At 50.0% G+C, this 17,257-nt stretch overlaps 9 protein-coding genes across 9 annotated transcripts; 4 read left to right on the forward strand and 5 right to left on the reverse strand.

The window, feature by feature from the left end:
- Nucleotides 1-778: 778 nt before the first annotated feature.
- On the forward strand, nucleotides 779-1,762 carry CKM354_000402800 (uncharacterized protein; the record flags this gene model as incomplete). Its single annotated transcript, XM_044799252.1, has 4 exons — nucleotides 779-1,099; nucleotides 1,154-1,282; nucleotides 1,335-1,451; nucleotides 1,547-1,762. The coding sequence occupies 4 exons, from the start codon at nucleotides 779-781 to the stop codon at nucleotides 1,760-1,762; spliced, it is 783 nt and encodes a 260-aa protein (XP_044655187.1).
- An 853-nt stretch (nucleotides 1,763-2,615) lies between these two features.
- Nucleotides 2,616-3,101, reverse strand: CKM354_000402900 (uncharacterized protein; the record flags this gene model as incomplete). The annotated part of the gene is made up of 1 exon (XM_044799253.1): nucleotides 2,616-3,101. One exon carries the CDS (start codon nucleotides 3,099-3,101, stop codon nucleotides 2,616-2,618), a length of 486 nt encoding a protein of 161 aa, XP_044655188.1.
- A 437-nt stretch (nucleotides 3,102-3,538) lies between these two features.
- On the forward strand, nucleotides 3,539-4,414 carry CKM354_000403000 (uncharacterized protein; the record flags this gene model as incomplete). Its single annotated transcript, XM_044799254.1, has 1 exon — nucleotides 3,539-4,414. The coding sequence occupies one exon, from the start codon at nucleotides 3,539-3,541 to the stop codon at nucleotides 4,412-4,414; it is 876 nt and encodes a 291-aa protein (XP_044655189.1).
- A 124-nt stretch (nucleotides 4,415-4,538) lies between these two features.
- On the reverse strand, nucleotides 4,539-5,108 carry CKM354_000403100 (uncharacterized protein; the record flags this gene model as incomplete). The annotated part of the gene is made up of 3 exons (XM_044799255.1): nucleotides 4,539-4,580; nucleotides 4,631-4,866; nucleotides 4,922-5,108. The coding sequence occupies 3 exons, from the start codon at nucleotides 5,106-5,108 to the stop codon at nucleotides 4,539-4,541; spliced, it is 465 nt and encodes a 154-aa protein (XP_044655190.1).
- Nucleotides 5,109-5,239: 131 nt separating this feature from the next.
- Nucleotides 5,240-6,195, reverse strand: CKM354_000403200 (uncharacterized protein; the record flags this gene model as incomplete). Its single annotated transcript, XM_044799256.1, has 3 exons — nucleotides 5,240-5,787; nucleotides 5,838-5,958; nucleotides 6,025-6,195. 3 exons carry the CDS (start codon nucleotides 6,193-6,195, stop codon nucleotides 5,240-5,242), a joined length of 840 nt encoding a protein of 279 aa, XP_044655191.1.
- A 391-nt stretch (nucleotides 6,196-6,586) lies between these two features.
- CKM354_000403300 (uncharacterized protein) lies at nucleotides 6,587-7,183 on the reverse strand (the record flags this gene model as incomplete). Its single annotated transcript, XM_044799257.1, has 1 exon — nucleotides 6,587-7,183. The coding sequence occupies one exon, from the start codon at nucleotides 7,181-7,183 to the stop codon at nucleotides 6,587-6,589; it is 597 nt and encodes a 198-aa protein (XP_044655192.1).
- A 736-nt stretch (nucleotides 7,184-7,919) lies between these two features.
- CKM354_000403400 (uncharacterized protein) lies at nucleotides 7,920-9,697 on the reverse strand (the record flags this gene model as incomplete). The annotated part of the gene is made up of 2 exons (XM_044799258.1): nucleotides 7,920-9,015; nucleotides 9,072-9,697. 2 exons carry the CDS (start codon nucleotides 9,695-9,697, stop codon nucleotides 7,920-7,922), a joined length of 1,722 nt encoding a protein of 573 aa, XP_044655193.1.
- Nucleotides 9,698-10,002: 305 nt separating this feature from the next.
- Nucleotides 10,003-12,447, forward strand: CKM354_000403500 (uncharacterized protein; the record flags this gene model as incomplete). The annotated part of the gene is made up of 8 exons (XM_044799259.1): nucleotides 10,003-10,111; nucleotides 10,173-10,468; nucleotides 10,561-10,579; nucleotides 10,652-10,846; nucleotides 10,907-11,196; nucleotides 11,260-11,466; nucleotides 11,531-12,039; nucleotides 12,102-12,447. 8 exons carry the CDS (start codon nucleotides 10,003-10,005, stop codon nucleotides 12,445-12,447), a joined length of 1,971 nt encoding a protein of 656 aa, XP_044655194.1.
- Nucleotides 12,448-13,076: 629 nt separating this feature from the next.
- Nucleotides 13,077-14,988, forward strand: CKM354_000403600 (uncharacterized protein; the record flags this gene model as incomplete). Its single annotated transcript, XM_044799260.1, has 5 exons — nucleotides 13,077-13,282; nucleotides 13,344-13,506; nucleotides 13,571-13,813; nucleotides 13,874-14,068; nucleotides 14,200-14,988. 5 exons carry the CDS (start codon nucleotides 13,077-13,079, stop codon nucleotides 14,986-14,988), a joined length of 1,596 nt encoding a protein of 531 aa, XP_044655195.1.
- Nucleotides 14,989-17,257: the final 2,269 nt, after the last annotated feature.

The following is a 17,257-nucleotide window of genomic DNA, read 5'->3' on the forward strand; positions in this document are numbered from 1 at the left end:
TTCAGAGATCGAGGCCTATGACGATATCATTATGTCCCGTTCTGTCCCAATGTGGCTCTTGCACTCGCCTGGTCCGATGCGGGGCTGAGCCGAATATGGTGCATGCCCAATGGTAGAGCTTACTGCCACATGCATAGTGCGTATGCAAGATGGCCTGGACGACCTCCATCGCATGGAGCCGCCTCAGAAACTGGCCAGTAGTGCATCATACCAACCTGCTCTCAGCCATCATACCTCAGCTACGTGCATCGAATATTTGAAATCTTACTCAACTGTCTGCACAGCGAGCGGGGTTTGCAAGGTTTTTGGCAAGATCACTGGATGAACCACAGTCAGAGCTGTTAGCCATCTGTACTATAGGGACTTCTCAAATCGTGGAATACCCATTCCAGGTATAGCAAGACCTACGAGGCCGATCTCTTGCAGAAGTTGTCGTCTGGAGCTGTCGACCTGAGGATTGGGCCTGTGTACCGATCGATGCACTGCCGTGTGGTATCCTGCAAGATATCAGCGAGCCATCCCCGGTCCCGACCTTCATCATCGATCACCAGCTCATCTCATCCGCGTTGGCGAATCTGCAAAGCACGCGAATGCTATCCGGACATGGTCGGCCTCAGGTACCCCTCTGTGCAGTGTAAAAGTGGCTTCAATGCAGACGGTACCCCTCTTGCTGGCCATTAGTTCTCTGTATGAATATAAATCACGGTCTAGAGCATCCAGCTCGAATCAATCTTACACTCAACATTCCTGCGACATTCAGTTCTGAGCCTCTCCGAAGATGCATTTCACGCAGCTGATTGGCATTTCCCTCCTTCCCATCACAACTCTTGCAGTGCCAGTGGCACTCTCACTTTCGATCGTGGTGAGCGATGACCCTACGGCCGACATTGCTCATCGCCGCGGAAGTCTGACGCCGACGGGCCATGGTGGCTATGGTCAATTAGTGTCCACAACAAGCTTGTCTTCTGGTCAATATCTGGACTATCTGTCTGAGTACGAAAAGTCTGTGGCTACGGCAGATGAGGCACTCAAAGACTTGAAGGAGCCTGACGAGAAAGACGATGATGATACCTGGGACCAGTTCTGGGACCGTATCTCGGTGAGCTGCGTGCACATGAATTTCAGCAAACAAGCATCATTGACATAGTCGCAGATCGCGGACGATGCTTTCAAAAACGCTACTTATGCTATAGCTTATGCAGTAGGCGACATGGGGGACTCGCCTTTCAAGGGCAAATTCAACAAAGAAGACACTAAGATCATCACGGAAGGGCTGGGCAAAGTAAGTCTTCGTCGACCGTATATGATTCCCAGTATCGCTAATATTTCTGTAGAATTTCTCCAAGATCAATGAGACTCTCATTGAGCCAATCAACAAGGCCGTGGAAGCTGGAATCTTCTCCCGTTGGACGCAAGGTTATCGGCTGCGATTGTTTGGAGGAAGTTTAAGGGTAAGTCTGTTCACCCTGCGAGGCAATCGGAGCCTACTGGGCAGCCAGATGTGTCAAGCATATCGCTAATTTTTGTTCCTTTTGTCTTTTGACAGGACTTGGCAGAACGAACCGCACTTAGATGCTTCTACGACAATCAAGGGGACGACCCGGACAAAGACTCCGATTTTGATAAGGCGACATGGCGAAACATCGCAATTCTCGTGGACGCTATGTATTCAGTCCAGGCTTTTGGAAATTCTCTCTCTGGAGATCGTATCGTACGGGCGAAACACAGACTACCAGCATCTCAGTGGAAATTGCAACTGTGAACATTTCAAGGTAACAATCGTGGGAAGTGATAGCGAACTTCGCTCTGGCAGCACACACTGGACCTCTCCAGGCGGTACCTTCGTGCTTTACTCCACACGACAGTCTTGCGCAAGGCACCCGTAAGAAAATCGAACACTAAAATACATATGTCCAGAACTTTCGTAGACTGTTTTGAATTCCAAAAGCTTGAGACTCGACACATAGCCACGTGAAATTCGACGACTGGGCAGGACGAGCGGCTGAAGTGCTTCCACGTGGTGATGGATCAAAATCTACCTGCGTCGGCATTCGATTTTCGAATTGACGGTCGCCTTTGCTCTGCTCTCATAGTCCAGCCGTGTTCACTAATCCAACATGATGCCCGCGAGCTTCCAACGTCCGTAGAAGAAGTCACTCGGCTCGCATTCGGATTAGTGATCGGATCACATACCAACAACACAAGCCAGAAGGTGTGCCACATGTTGTAAGCTGTGGTCTTTGACCTTGCTTCAGTCGCCTGTGAGCATACTAATCACATTCAAACAGACTGACAGAATGCCCAGTACAAGTTCTCGACTAGCATGGATGACAATGATGCTATTTTAGTCATGCAACAATTGTTCGCCTCCAGTACAATTCTGGCCTTTCGACTGAACTTTGCTGGAAGTGTGGTCCTGCACATGAATTATCAACAATGTGCCCGATGCTCTTCATGCTGATCAATCGTGCTGATGTACACACAATGCCAGGGGCAAGCTTGGGGCCAACAGTACTCAGCAACCCGCAAGCAGCACAGGACACTTTGATGGAGCCAGACAAAACACTTTGATGGAAATTACATTGTATTGATACAAATACAGTCAAATCTTTCGACTACAGACGGCTTCGAGTAATAGAACTCTTGTCATAATCAAATTTCTTCCTCATTTCATCCAACAACTTCTTATTATGCGCCGCCTGCTCCTGTTCATCCGGACCAAAAGACTCCGGAGGATCAATGCCATTGATCCTCCATAGCTCAGCTGCTCCCTCAGCGATGGCGTATTCGAGATGGATACCACGATCTATCGTATACGGCTTGAGGATCTTGTCCATCCGATTTTTCATTCTGATCGCCATCTGCTTGTTCGTGGGATCCATTCTTCTGGCTATATGGATTATTTCGACGAAAACTGTCCTGGAAACTGGACTCGCTCCCGTAAAGTAGCGGTCGGAAGGCAGAGGCCAAAATTGTACGTTGACATAGTATGCTGGCAGGCCCACGATTACGTAGTAGTCGGTTATGGATTTTGCCAGCTCGTGTCTTTCTTTGGGATCTTCGAAGATGTCGGGAGAGTGAAAGATCTTCCAGATGGGCATGTTGATGTAGAGTTGATCTCGTTGGTGCAGTTGTGAAATCGCGGCCGAGAATATTGTTCGAGATGATTGAGTAAAGCTGACTTAGGTATGGTCAACTTCTACGCGGCGAGTACGTTCCTTTCCACGAAACTGATAACGACGAAGTAGAAGATGAGTACGGACGTAGCTGAGTAACATCTCAAGCTTGTTCAAGAGCTTCGTCAACGCACGTAACCCCAGTCTGGGGTCCCCATGGTATCACTAATCCATCACAGGAGTATTCATAATCGATCACAACGAGTTAGGTTGGCAGCTAAGCACGTTTACGGGCGTATCCAGTGCACTCACTCACAGCATCGCTCAATATAACAGCCGCGTATGAGTACGCTGTCAACGATCTCAGACCTCAGCAACACACTTCTACGACATTCCATCCTCCAACGCCGAGCATTGCAATCATGAGCGAACTACGTGCCGCCGTCTTCGTGGCAAAGCCAATCCCTTTCAAAGGACAAGGTTTATTCAACGGAGAAGGTCTAGTAGGCCACTGGTCGCCGATCTCTTGCACTTTGGTCTACGATAAAACTAGCGCCTTGCTTGTCGATGCGCCGATCGATATCGAAAATTCCAAAGAGCTGGTCGCCTGGATTCAAAAGATTGCTCCCGGCCGAGTTCTCGAAACAATCTACATCACTCATGGTCATCCAGATCACTGGTTTGGCGTCCCCATAGTCCTGGAGAAATTCCCAAACGCCAAAATTTTGGGCACGCCAGGAACGATCGCACACGCCAAAGAGAATGTAGAGCCTGGCTACTATTCTGCGGTATGGGGTGCGTGGTTCGATGATGTGATACCGAAAGAGCGCCGCTGGGTTTTCCCAGAGCCGCTCCCAGAGGGAAATAAATTCTACATTGGTGGGAAGTGGGAATGTGAGGCCATCGAAGTAGGCCATTCTGACACTTGTAACACCACAATCCTGTGGATTCCAGCGTTGAAACTCGTCGTAGCAGGCGATGTCATCTATGGCCAAGTCCATGCGATGTTTGCCATCGCTACCACAAAGGCACAACGGGATGAATGGCTCAGGGCAGTCGACATGGTCGAAAGCTTAAAGCCAGCATATGTTATCGCAGGTCATCAGCAAGCAGAAGAAATTCATGGCAATTGGAACATTGCAACAACGAGAGCGTATATCAAAGACTTTGAAAGGCTGCTTGGAGAGGTCAAGGCTCGTGGAGGCACTAGCGATGACTTTTACGATGAGATGATGAAGTTGCATGGCGATAGAGCGAATCCGATGGTGCTTCGATGGGGAGTCAAGTCTAATCTCTGAACATCGAATGAATAGTGAGATCTGTTGATTTGTTGTGTCAACGACCCATAGCACTGCAAAAGTAGCAGGCCATAATATCTTGGCTCGGCCACAAACACATGATATCTCACGCCCTGCTTGCAATCTAGCTGCTTTTCTTCAGAGCTTCTGTCAGCCTTGATTGGTCCTATCGAATGTTAGCTGACTATGCTTCGATTGCGTAAGTCGTTCTCGTACTGCCCAAACTTGATACAAAAGTGCCCTTGGCGAAAAGCCCTGCAACGTCTTCTGATCAAGCAAGAAACGAGCGGCGAAAGGAATATCGACAGTCTCATCGTTCGCAGCAATAGTTGAGCTGGCAATACCGTGAAGCATGATATCCTGACCAGCTGAACCTCCAGCATAGACTCGTTGCACAACGTGCTTGCGTGCTTTGATAGCGTTCCATGCGTTCTTCCTCGCATTTCGAATAGCTTTCACAGATATATCAGCCTGCGGTTACGATTCGTGTGTTATTCAATGACCTACATTCGGCTCCTTCAATAACAATCTCTCCAACCACTAATTTACCTGTCTCCGAGAAGACCTGGTCGATCCATAATTGTCCAGCTTCAGGGTCCGGTTTGTCGGCGATGGAGAAAAAGGCTTGAATTAGCTTTTTGACATCTTGAGATACAACATTCATCCATTCGACGTTTTCAATCGTGTAAGACATATTCGACATGACTACTATGCTCCAAACGCCAGGATAGAAGTATCACATATAGCTTCCCCAAAGCGGGGATTGTCGAGCCGAACTAAAATAGTAGTTTGAGAAGGCAGTTTAGCGTGGGCGATCGGAGGGCTTCACGTGCTAAATACGTGCTTGTTCTTCAATGTTCCCAGTCCTTCGATTCGAACACTAACGACATCGCCATCTTTCAGCCAAGCTGGCGGTTTCATGAAAGCGGCAACTCCGCTTGGTGTTCCTGTCATCACAACAGTCCCCTTTCGCAATGTCTTGCCACGGCTCAGATTGATCAAGATGTCTCTCAGACCGAACAGCAAGTCATCAGTACGCGTCTGCTGCCTGAGCTCTCCATTCACAAATGTCTCAAGCTTGAGCGTTTCTGGCTCAGGAATCGCCACGTAGGAAGCAAGTACAGGGCCAACAGGAGCAAAGTGATCGAAAGATTTCGCAACGTGGTGTTGACCTCCTGCTGCTTCTTGAGTTTGCCAGTCTCGCGCACTCACATCGTTGCCAGCCATGAAGCCGAGGATGTAGTCTGCCGGATCGTCATTGGGACCGAAGTCTTTGACATCGCGGCCTATGACGAAAGATAGCTCGCCCTCGTAGTCCAGTTTCTCAACGCATGCTGGGATCGGAATGTCTTGATATGGTCCAGCCAAAGCATCTGAATGTATCAGCAAGTTCTAGGCAGAGTATCATCTTCATCGAAGGTACCTGATGGCTTGGAGAAGTAGACCGGGTACTTAGTAGTGGGAAAGCCACTCTCCTCAATGTGAGCCTTGTAGTTGAGGCCAATACCATAAATGAGTGGTGTTGTTGCTAATGGACACAAAACCTGATAAAATCATTGGTGTCAGTGGCCATTGGGAATCTACTTAGCACTTCAATTGGGGAGACGAACCTTCGCTATCTTTCCTGTAGCCGGACTCGTGTTGAGGTCCCATGGCTCCGTGCCCTCGTAGATTTGAACCTCTTTGTCTTTGAGATTGTCGAGATCATCCGGGGCTTCACCATAGCGAATGTTGCCTTCGTAGTCTTGGAAGCGTATAAGTGTTTTGAAAAACGTCTTCATGATGGGCTACTTCAAGTCGTCAGTGTCTGTGACAGGACGATCAGAACTAGCTCAATGAATGATCGTTTCTGCGGGCAGTCAGATACATATCGCACTAGGCCCATTTGGTTCGGCGTACTCCAATGGTCGTGCCCGGGCGCGGTGCTGGATGCCTTGATCCTGCGGATTGTGCGGAGACGCACAAGCTTGTCAGCTTGCGTCAGGTGGATCAGCAGTAAGAACGAGTGGTGTAACGAGACTGCTCTAACATCCCGCACAGTGCCGAGCTTTGTGTAGTGACTGGGCAGCAAGTCAGATAGACTAAGATTCATGTGTCGGAATGCTCCAAACCGAGACAGGGTGTTCAGCAATGCGAAGCTATCTTGTTACATAAATGAGGAAATTGCCGTGCCTACATTGCATCAATGTCTGGCACATCTCGAGGTCCAATTTCCACCCTCTTCTTCAGCGATGCATCATCCTCGCCGCTTTGAAGCCGCTGTATCATCTCCTCGATATCAATATCGGTGCCAATCGGATTTTCCGCAAAAGCTGGGCTGCTCATGAACTCATTGGTTGCTTCGATAGTGTCGAAGTTATCGACTTGAGTCTCTAGCATGTTGCCGTCCGGATCCCGGTAATAAATACTTGTGGTCGGGCCGTGGTTCACGCCCCAGACAGGCTCGATACCGTGCTTCTTGCGTTGTCGGTAGGCTACGAGGAGATCACGCATGGTAGGGAAGCCAAAGGCAATATGTTCCAATCCGCTGCTTTTCTTGTTCTTGGCTGAAGTGCCTGGCACGTTGAGGATTGCGATTCGGTGGTGTTCATCATCGTAGGTAATGAAAGATACGAAAGGATTTCCGTGCGTGACAGAGCCGCCGAGAAAGGTCGTGTAGAAGTCGACCATGGGCTGGTAGTTGGCGGTTCGCAACACCACATGGGCTAGAGAACATGGGCTTGTAACATTGGCTCCAGGTCTGTCGAAGTCATCTGTCGCAGCGCCCATCTTTGAGGTGACAAAGTATGCTGATGATGATGGTAAGTGGAACAGAAAAGGGTTGTGAATTAATGTCAGCGTGTGAAGGATGTGCAGATTATTACTGATCTCGATGTTGTATCTCACGGCACGCGACCTCGCGATGCGCGTACCAAGCCAAGAGCGACATCCGAACGCTTTGGGAAAGCATCGCCGGTTCCGTTTCTCGTCAGGTGTATCTTAGTGCAGATAGATCATGTGACTAGAATGGTTATGTGGAGCACGAGGTGCTTGTAAGTGAATCGTCAGCGTGTTGATGGAGACAGGAGAAAGGTCACCGGCAGGAAGAGAAGTGGTGGCGAGTGCCGAGCCTTGGCGTCAAGGGTTGATCAGTAACCTCACCGCGTCCTCCCCAGAAACAACATCAGCAGTCTTCCAGCTGCAGGGAGACGATACATCATCAATTAATCTCCTCCCGTTCGAGCTTCATGCTGCATCCAACTTGTGCCAGTTTGAAGCGGATGGGAAGACGTCTCGAACTACGGAAAACATGAGCCATTTTCCTCCGCCGTTGAAACTCTCCATTGCGAGGACAAGTTTGTAAGGCAATTGGACTGGAGCACCTGTCTATCAGCTCCACAGAATGCAGTGCGAGAAGCGTGGATGAGATTTGTCGAACGGACTGGCGCTCGATGTGTAACATGCTGCGGAGCTGAGAAGAGAAATGAAGACATATCTCTAAGCGCATATGCCGAAGCTCGTCGTATTATGTGCGGCCACTAACTCGTTTCAACACGCGCAGTGCATCGTCGGCTGTACCAACACTGTTCCCTCGCCATGCTACGTGCTGATCTGGGCGAATGAGTACCAGTGCCCGCTCGTACAGCTTTTTGGCAAGACTCTCATTCGCCAAATTCACAATCAACAATGCCATGGACAGCGCCTTCGCTGCTTCAGTAAACGGACCTTGGTCGCGCTCACCCTCCGCAAAATTCAGCAAGGTCCAATCTTTGCCGAAAGTATCGAATATTGCAGTGCCGTTGCTCAAGAAGACATGCGGTGGACGAATTCCTGGCCATGTAGTGGGCGTATATTGAGAAGGGCTCCATCTCGGCTCGATATCGGCAGACTCGTCAGGCACAACGATATTGGAGATATACCGGTAATCCATCTCTATGCCAAAATCTTGGTTCTCGCCATTGTGTCTCTGGTAATGCTCGTGCACTATGGATCGTGTGCGATGGGCTTGGTCGGTATCTTCATCCACATGACGAGGGTTGGCCCCGTCTCGCGACAATATTTCCTGCAATTCGGTGTGGACCTGGAAGTGAACTCCAGAGTGAGCCACATTGCGTTGAGCCACAGGCTTGCGCTCTGCTTCATAAGATTTAAGAAGCCCTTGACCACCACTTCCATTGATGACAGCCGCAAGTTTCCAGCCTAGATCGAAAGCATCTTGAATGCCAAGATTCATGCCATAGCCACCAGTTGGGATATTCTGATGAGCGGCATCTCCAGCCAGGAAAACGCGCAGATTGGGCCCAGACCAAGACTTTGTCACAGCAATGACCGGGCGCCACGTGGATCTCACCAGAACCTTGTCTATTGTGATCGGATAGGGGTCATGCATGCCGCCCAATACACGGTACACCACTTCCTCCGAGCTAACAGCATCGATGTCCTCTGGGTTGCTCTCGTGCATGAATAGGTGCGTTGTCCAGGTGTCGATCTCGTCTTGAGCAATGATGGCCCCACCCAGCCCTCCAGAGGGATCAGTCAGGAATATGTGCCAAAAGCGACCGAACTTGTGTAGCCGGTAGAGATCTCGCGACTTGAAATGCACGAGGATCGCGCGCACAGGACTTTTCCATGCGATTGTATCAGTGAGAGCAACTGAAAAAGGACGAGAAGCACATACATTGGACCTCCTTCGATCGGAATCTCGAGCGATCTGCGGACTCTACTGGAGCCGCCATCGCAACCAGCAAGATATTTTGACACAAAGCTGATTGCTCCCCCCTTCGGATCCAAGACTGTAGTCTTGACGTGATCCGGCATCTCCTGAACTGAGATCACCTTCCATCCAAAGCGTAGATCGACTAAATCGTCTTCATCGCAGATAGCTTTGAGCCATTTCTCAAAGATCGCTTGAGAGATGCGCTGCCAAGGCTCCTGCGGCTGTGTACCATTGTTGTTGTCAGAAATGCGCTTTCTGAATTTATCAACGCTTGGTAGTTTCCACTTGCTGAGAATTTTGTCCCGGGTCAGACCAGTCGAAATGAGCACGTCCTGATCGATTTGCGAATCTACACCCTGCTTGCGCAATTCATCTGCCAGCCCGAGACGTCGGAACAGCTCCATGGAGCGTGCATTTGTCAGGTCCATCTTAGGCCAGCTCGTCGTCGTGGCATTGCGTTCGAACAAGATCGATTTGACGCCATGCGTAGACAAGATACGAGCCAAGATCAGACCAACTGGCCCTCCTCCAACAATGACCACCACATCATCCGGTAAAACATACTCAATTGAAGCCTCGATCGCCATTGATTGGATTGAAGCGGACAGCAAGCACTAAATATACAAAGACAACCTGACAGGCGAACTTGAAGCCAAAGTCGCTCAGCAGTGTGCAAAGGAACAGTACAACACTCGTAACACAGAGCGTGGCAACGGCCCCAATGCCAATACATCTCTCAAAGGATTTGACAAGGCCCCGCTCATCAAATTGATTTCCCTTTTGGGTCGGCTTCCAGAAACCCACCGGGCTCGGCACTCCACATCTCGGAGCTCGACAGACGACTGGTTCTGCTTTCTAGGCACACTGAATAGCACTGCACATCCGCTCCGCCATGGAGACTCCAGCGATAGTGATCGGAGCTGTCACCACATCCGAAGCATCACGGAAACGCAAGCGCGCTCGGCAAGCATGCGATCACTGTCGCGCCAAGAAGATACGCTGTACGAGCATTGTGCTCCAGGTGCATCATTCACAACGAGTGCTGATACAAAACCCTATCAGGCAATGGAGAGAACGTCAACGAGCCGTGTCCTAACTGCATCGATCGGGGCAACGTCTGTGTGACGACAGGAACTTCTCGCCGGGCACCAAGAACCATTCCGGCTGTTGCTGCATCTACCAACACCAGCTCTCCCCCGCCACCGCGAGCTGCGAATGTAACAGCAAATTCAAGACCATCTCCGGACTCAACATTCGTGCACGATGACAATGTTGGGACTACTGAGCCGGACGAGGACGTGCTTCACGCATCACCGGACGCTTTGCGAGAGCGAAGCAGCATCTTGCCCAATGACATGGTATGGATTTTCTAACGTCCACTCATTGCAGGGGACCTCAATTCTAATAGTGCTTCTGCCATCGTCAAATTGCTGACTCTGCTTGAACGCAGACCAATTGGGAGTACCATGGTAGGTTCAGATGCTGATATCGTAATACGGCAGCGCACTGCTAGCAGCAGTAGTACTCACATTATCATTCAGGTCCTCGCTCATTCCTTTCGATATGCTCGAGACCCGCGGTGAAGTGGGTCAGCAGGCAGACCGGGCGGCTAGACTTCTCGGAGACGGCTAGCCAGTTTGCGTCCGACATATCTCGGCGGCTCAAGATGGATGCAGATTTGTCTGTGGCGAGAGCACCTGAGCCCAGTGCAGAGGTCGCCTGGCGCTACACAGAAGGTAGTCGAAAGGATCAGAACGATAGTTGAGGCTCACGCTAACATTCTACCACTTCTTCAGCATACTTCTCCACGGCACTGGACGCCTCTCTTGGTGTCTTGTACCGGCCTTGGTTCGAACGCCAGCTTTCGGCTCACCTGGCCGGCCGCCCCTGTGATAGTGGTCCAGCATGGCATGCTCTGAGAAACGTGGTCTACGCAGCTGGCTGTCGCATCGAGTTGTCCAAGTCGCGTTCGTTCAAAGAGGCCAGTCAACAGGCGTGGCTGTATTTCGAAAACGCTCTCGCAGTGTACGCCCGACTGCTGTTTTACAAGACCTCAATCATGGGTGTTCAAGCCTTGACGCTGATGGTAAGTGTGCGCCACTGCTACTAGGCACAATAGGGCGGAAGTTCATGCTCAAGCCATATGTAGGCCTACTACACGCAGAATATTGGCACTCCTTGTCTGGAATACATGCTTTCTGCGGATGCAGCCCGACTTGCGTTCGCCAAAGGACTCCATCGCGCGGCTCCTCCGTTCCAAGGATTGACCGAACATGACGTTGAGCAACGCAATCGTATCTTCTGGGCAATATACTGTCTGGAGAAGCAGATCGCAAATCAATCTGGTCGTTCATCGGTATGTACACCTTTGCTATGGCATGACAGACTCCCATTTCCAAAGCTAATGTCACTAACGCAAGATGATTGACGACGAAGAAGTTACATGTCCGCTGCCCAGGATGAGTGCTTCTGGCGATGATGCATTCAATATTGCATACTGTGACAGCCTCGTACGAGTCTCACGGATATGCTCAAGGATCGACAAACGACTCTCTGCAGTGCAGTGCTCAACCATGGGGCCGGCTGCAACTACGCAAGTGGTCAATCAGCTGCATGCCGAGCTCGAAGGCTTGAAGAATTCACTGCATGAAAAGTACAAGTTACATCTCGGCGCACGAGTCGATGCAAGCTGTCTCCCGAAGGATTTCAGGCTCGATCAGCTCGTGTACTTACAGTACACATATCTTACTGCCATGCTAAATGTACACACCATCTGGGCCTATCCTTGGTTTCGTACACTCGTAGGCCTATCTACCGAGGACAAATACCGCGATCATATTGTACGCTCTACTGAGATCGTAGCACGAACCTCGCGCGAGATCATCGTGATGACCGAACACATAAACTTTCGGGCTCAAACCACAGTCCCGTGAGTGTATGCTCCTGTCCTATTCCGCTTGCAGGATTTAAGTGCTAATTCTGGTCGCTCAGGGTGGCATTCTTCGCACCGATTTATGCAATGATTAGCCTTTTTATCTACTGCCTGGATCGTGGAAAGAGTTCATCGGATCTAGCCACGCTGGACATTGGAACGGGTTACTTTGCAAGACTTGCAATCGATACAGACTTCGCATTGTACGTCCCGTTCGTAAGAGCTATCACCTCTCTTGCCTATGGCCTTGAAGAACCGACACAGCATCAGGAGCCCATCGTGCGAAACGATGTGATTGAGATGGCGAATATAGGCGAAGATTTCTGGCAGGCTGGCCTGCTCGACGGTGATGCTTTGATGCAGCTAGAAGACTGGAGCACCTTCTCCAGAACTAGCCCAGCCTAGACGGTCTTGGATTGGATCTTCTGAAGCTATGTATCAGATCTTCGTGCAATACGAATTTGAAACCAGGCTGTTAGAGATGCACTTCCAGAGAGGACCACTCTGCTCGTCAAATTGACCCGAAGCCTCTGCCTCTGCAAATGGCAAGAAGACTCTGCTCAACAGCCCAGCAAAATGACTCGAGTATGCTCTAGAAATCTACTGGCAACACATCGAGCATCTAGCAAAATTCTCGTACTTCTCTGCAAACTCAAAATGTTTAGCGCTCAACAGCTGAGTGCAGAGACGCCGCCCCAATGCGGAGACGTACCTGAGATATCGATATTTTCGCCCAAAATCGTCTTGTTCTCCGCAGAGCTAGGAGGCTCAGAGCTCCTCCTTACTGGTTACCCGGATCAGTGAAGAGGGGCGCTCCGTGGGGGTTGAGCACTAGTACAACGCTAAACTGCATTTAGTCGGGAAAGCCAATGGAGTGAATACATGTACGGCTTGCAACTCGAAACACATGGCTGGCAAAAGTACCAGTGCAGCAGACTGCTGACAAGATAAACTCAAAGGAACAGACATCAGAAACCGTCTCTTCTTCTCTGCGGCCACTGCAAAGCTTCTCCACTTCTCGAAGGCCTTGGAATATGGCCAACTCCATACTCAATGCCCTCTTGCTGGGCTTCACTTTTGTGATTTTGGTGATCGTTATTTCTAATAAGCCATGGCGGATCGGACGCCGGCCTACTGATATTCCTCCTGGTCCGCCGACTATTCCAATCCTAGGGAACTTGCATCAGATGCCCGTTGTTAACCCTCACCTTCAATTGCAGAAATGGGCTCAAGAATACGGGTAAGGCGTTCCTATCCGAGCAAATTTACATCATCCACTGGTGGAAGCTGAAATAATGTAGGCCTGTCTACTCGTTGATGCTCGGCACCACGACGATGATCGTTCTGTCCTCGGACGAGGCAGTCAAAGACCTCCTCGATCGACGAAGCGGCAACTATTCGGATCGACCCAATATGTTCATTGGGCAGACAATTGCCAGCGGCGGCCTTCGGTTGGTCGTCATGGTATGCATATGCGACCTTGTGGTCCGTAGGCACATCGTACTCACTGACTTATTTCAATGTATAGCGCTACGGCAAGTTCTGGCGTATGATCCACAAGACAATCCACAATATTTTGAACATCAAAGCCGCTGTGACTTACGTCCCGTATCAAGATTTGGAGAATAAGATCATGTTGCAAGGACTTCTTGATCAACCGGAGGACTTTCTTGCTCATATTCGTCGCTACACTTTTTCGCTCTCGATACAGATTATCTTCGGATATCGTGCTCCCGATACGCAAGATCCAAATCTCCTACAACTCTTTTGGGTTAGTTCAGATTGTGGATCTTCAATGAGCGACCACTCTACTAACATCGTATCCGTGCAGAGCTTCGAGCGCTGGGGCAAACTTGCTGGCAGTGCAAGTGCTCAGTTAGCAGATCTCTTTCCTATCATCCAGTCTCTGCCCCGTGCTATCTCGCCTAACATCGGTTATGCTGAGATGCTGCATAAGAAGGAGAAAGATCTGTATGTAAGACTTTGGTTACGAGCAAAGAATGCGTTGGAGAGCGGTAAAGGCACGGTACGTTTACCCCCATCAAGAATCCATGAGGATTATTCCTCTGTGAAATTACTAGCTAAACATGCCCAAACCTATGCTTCTGCAATGACCTACTTCGAGCGCAAAAGACAGAGAAATTTGATGACGATCAGGCAGCATACATTAGTGGCTCGTTACTGGAAGCTGGATCGGATACTACAGCTGCAATCCTCTACGGCTTCATCCTGGCCTGTATCATCTGGCCAGACGTACAGAAGAAAGTCCAAGCAGAGATTGATCGTGTAGTGGGCTCTGAACGACTTCCAACAATCGAAGACTATGATCGACTACACTATGTGCGAGCTTGTATCAAAGAGTCACTTCGCTGGATGCCCACTGTGGTCCTCGGCGTACCACACGCAGCAATACAAGAAGACAACTACCGTGGCTTTCGTATACCCGCAGGAGCAACGATAATCAACAATGTCTGGGCCATTCATATGGATCCCAAACGCTCGCCGTCACCGCGGACATTCAACCCGGATCGTTTCGCGAACGATCCACGTTCGCTGTATGAATCTGCCATGGGCGAAGCTTCGAAACGAGACAACTATGTATTCGGCGCCGGGCGTCGTCTCTGTCAAGGTATACATATCGCGGAACGATCTCTTTTTCTGGGTATTTCACGACTCGCATGGGCTTTCGAATTTCTCCCTACTATCGATGCCGCCACGGGTAAGCCGATCAAATACGATGGCGACGATCTGGTGGGAGGGATCACTGTCGAGCCCAGACACTATACTTGCAAAATCGTCCCTCGGGAAAAGCAGAAATCCCATATCATTCGAGAAGCGGTACAAAAGGACGCGGAAGCCTTTCTCGATCCGCAAACCGGCCAGTGGCGCAACATTCCCGAAGGCATGGCATTTAGTACATGGGTCCCAGAAGAAGTCGAAGCGTAGGCTGGAACTCTTCAGACGTACTTGATCAAGGGTGGGAGCGAGTTCTTTAGTTATCTAGCCGAGCCACGAGGATCGGTCATTAGTACTCTTATCTCTCCCGAGAATCGACGGCCTGTTGGCAATCATCTTTACATTGGTCACCTTCGGCAGCACGCATTTATGCGGAAGTACTAAGAGTGCAACACATACTCCTAGGTCGAGAAAGTGTGGCAAAATGCGCTTCGTGGATCGTGCTATGACTCCGTAGTCAGTTAGGAGAATGCTAGCACGCAGTTTGCCCAAGTGGTGGCTCTAAGCTGCTCAGATCATGTCGAAGCATTTTACCTAAGAGTGATCGCGTCCCATCAATGTCGGCGTTGAACTTCATTACCAGCAACGACAATGCTTCGCAGGTACTGGATGTGTTCTATCCCTCCAGGAGTATCTCGCCGAATCGCGAGACCAGTCGAGCTCATTGCTAGACAGATGCTTGGGTTGCATCGCCACTCATTCGAGTAGAAGCAAGCAATGCAGAGGTTACTGACACAATGCTGACAGTCTAGAAGTGACTTGTTCGATAGATCAATCATCTTCGAAGACTTCTCGCTCTGGAAAACATACTCGTACTTTTCATCGCTATTTCCGGCATTCATTGGGTTAGTAAAGCTCTTGGGTGCAAACAAGATGCGGGAAGAACAGCAAGCAGGGACTGGAAGTAGCAACGATTCATCGACAAATCGAGCATGTGAAGATGAGAGGCAAATGGTGAACTTTTCAGCGAAGCTTATTGTTGCGGTATATCTTTCTGCCCGATACTTTGGCTGTAACATTAAGCTCCTGCTGATAGAGAGCGCAATTCATATGCCTGACTATCGTTCAACATGATGTGCCTGACGTCGTGGGGTGTGGATGTCAAGCTGAGCTCGGTGGCGTTTAACTATCGTCAGGCTGATCGTTACAACTTGTCGAGTTGTTCACGTTCGAACGCTCTAAGCAAATCGTTATAACAGTTCTGCATCGTTCCAACAAACATGAATATCGTTGAGTTCCAGCTGCTACAAGGCTCGCTGTCTCAGAAGTCCTGCCGATCTCGAAACTCCTCGATGCTTGTATGTACAAACGCTCTAGGCGTCTAAGCACTCTGTAGGACTTAGCAACTGCTCAAGAACCTGTAACAAGCTCACGACTGCACTGAACAACGATTGAAGCGGTCGTGGAGGTGCCTAGACTGTCCCAATCGCCCCCACGGCCTCCCCGTTCACTCACAGCACTTTCACCAACCTCTATTATGCTTCTACCTTTCCCGGATAGCCACGATCTCCGAATTGGTCCAGTGGTTAGGATCTCTCGTTTTCAGGCTCTTAGGAGTGGTACCGTGATGGCCCGGGTTCGAATCCCGGATTCGGAATGAAAAAACCAGTATTATTGATCGTCCAGTGTCAAAACTGGTGTTTCTTCTCGCTTTTGCACGTTAAGTCTCTTGCGAATCGACGCACAGTTATCATAGTAGCCCTTGTTTTTGCTTTTGCTTGTTGTCTGGTCTGTGGTGCGCGGGGTTGTTGTGGGTGGTGCAAAGCGGAACGCCAAGCCATATCGCTCAAGTGAAGTGGGTCTGCAGAGTCCAGCCGAGAAATCTCTGCACGCTTTTTCTCAACAACAATGGCATGGGCAGCGGTCCGTTTGTCCTACGAACGCGCTAAGCAAATAAGTGTCGTTGGGCTTGTCGTCTTGAGTTGATTTCTGGACACCACACGCTGAAGCTCGCGGCCACTTGCGCCGCGGCGTATCACTCTGGCCCATGCCTCACAGGCAGCGGCCTAATAACCGTGGCTACCTCTGAATGCAACGACCTCTGAGTACAACCGCAGGTCGCTAAGCCAATCAGCAAAGCTTTTCATGGATCGAGAGCCAATCTCGTTTGGCGCTTGCACTCAGAGGTCGTTGCATTCAGAGGTGTCCACGGTTAAGAGGTAACGCATGCGACAGCAAACAACAATTGCGGCACAGTGGTTGTCAGATACGATCAGATAGTGGTTTTTCGTTCCATAAACCATTCAAATGTGTACAATATCAACTCCGTGTAACTCCATTCAAACATTGTCAATGCAAATCTGTTCTCCAACACGAATCGCGCCAATGCCGATTCACGCGTCTCCTTCAGCCTCCGCAAACATCTCAACAGTCCTCCAACCCTCCATTTCCGCGCCCCCGGTGATAGGACTTGACACTGATAGGATCATGTCCGGCGACAGGGCAGTCAACATGTACTGACGAGTCACAGCAAGCTCTT

This window comes from Cercospora kikuchii (assembly GCF_019650295.1).
Source record: "Cercospora kikuchii DNA, contig_00002, whole genome shotgun sequence".
Taxonomy (NCBI): Eukaryota; Fungi; Ascomycota; class Dothideomycetes; order Mycosphaerellales; family Mycosphaerellaceae; genus Cercospora; species Cercospora kikuchii.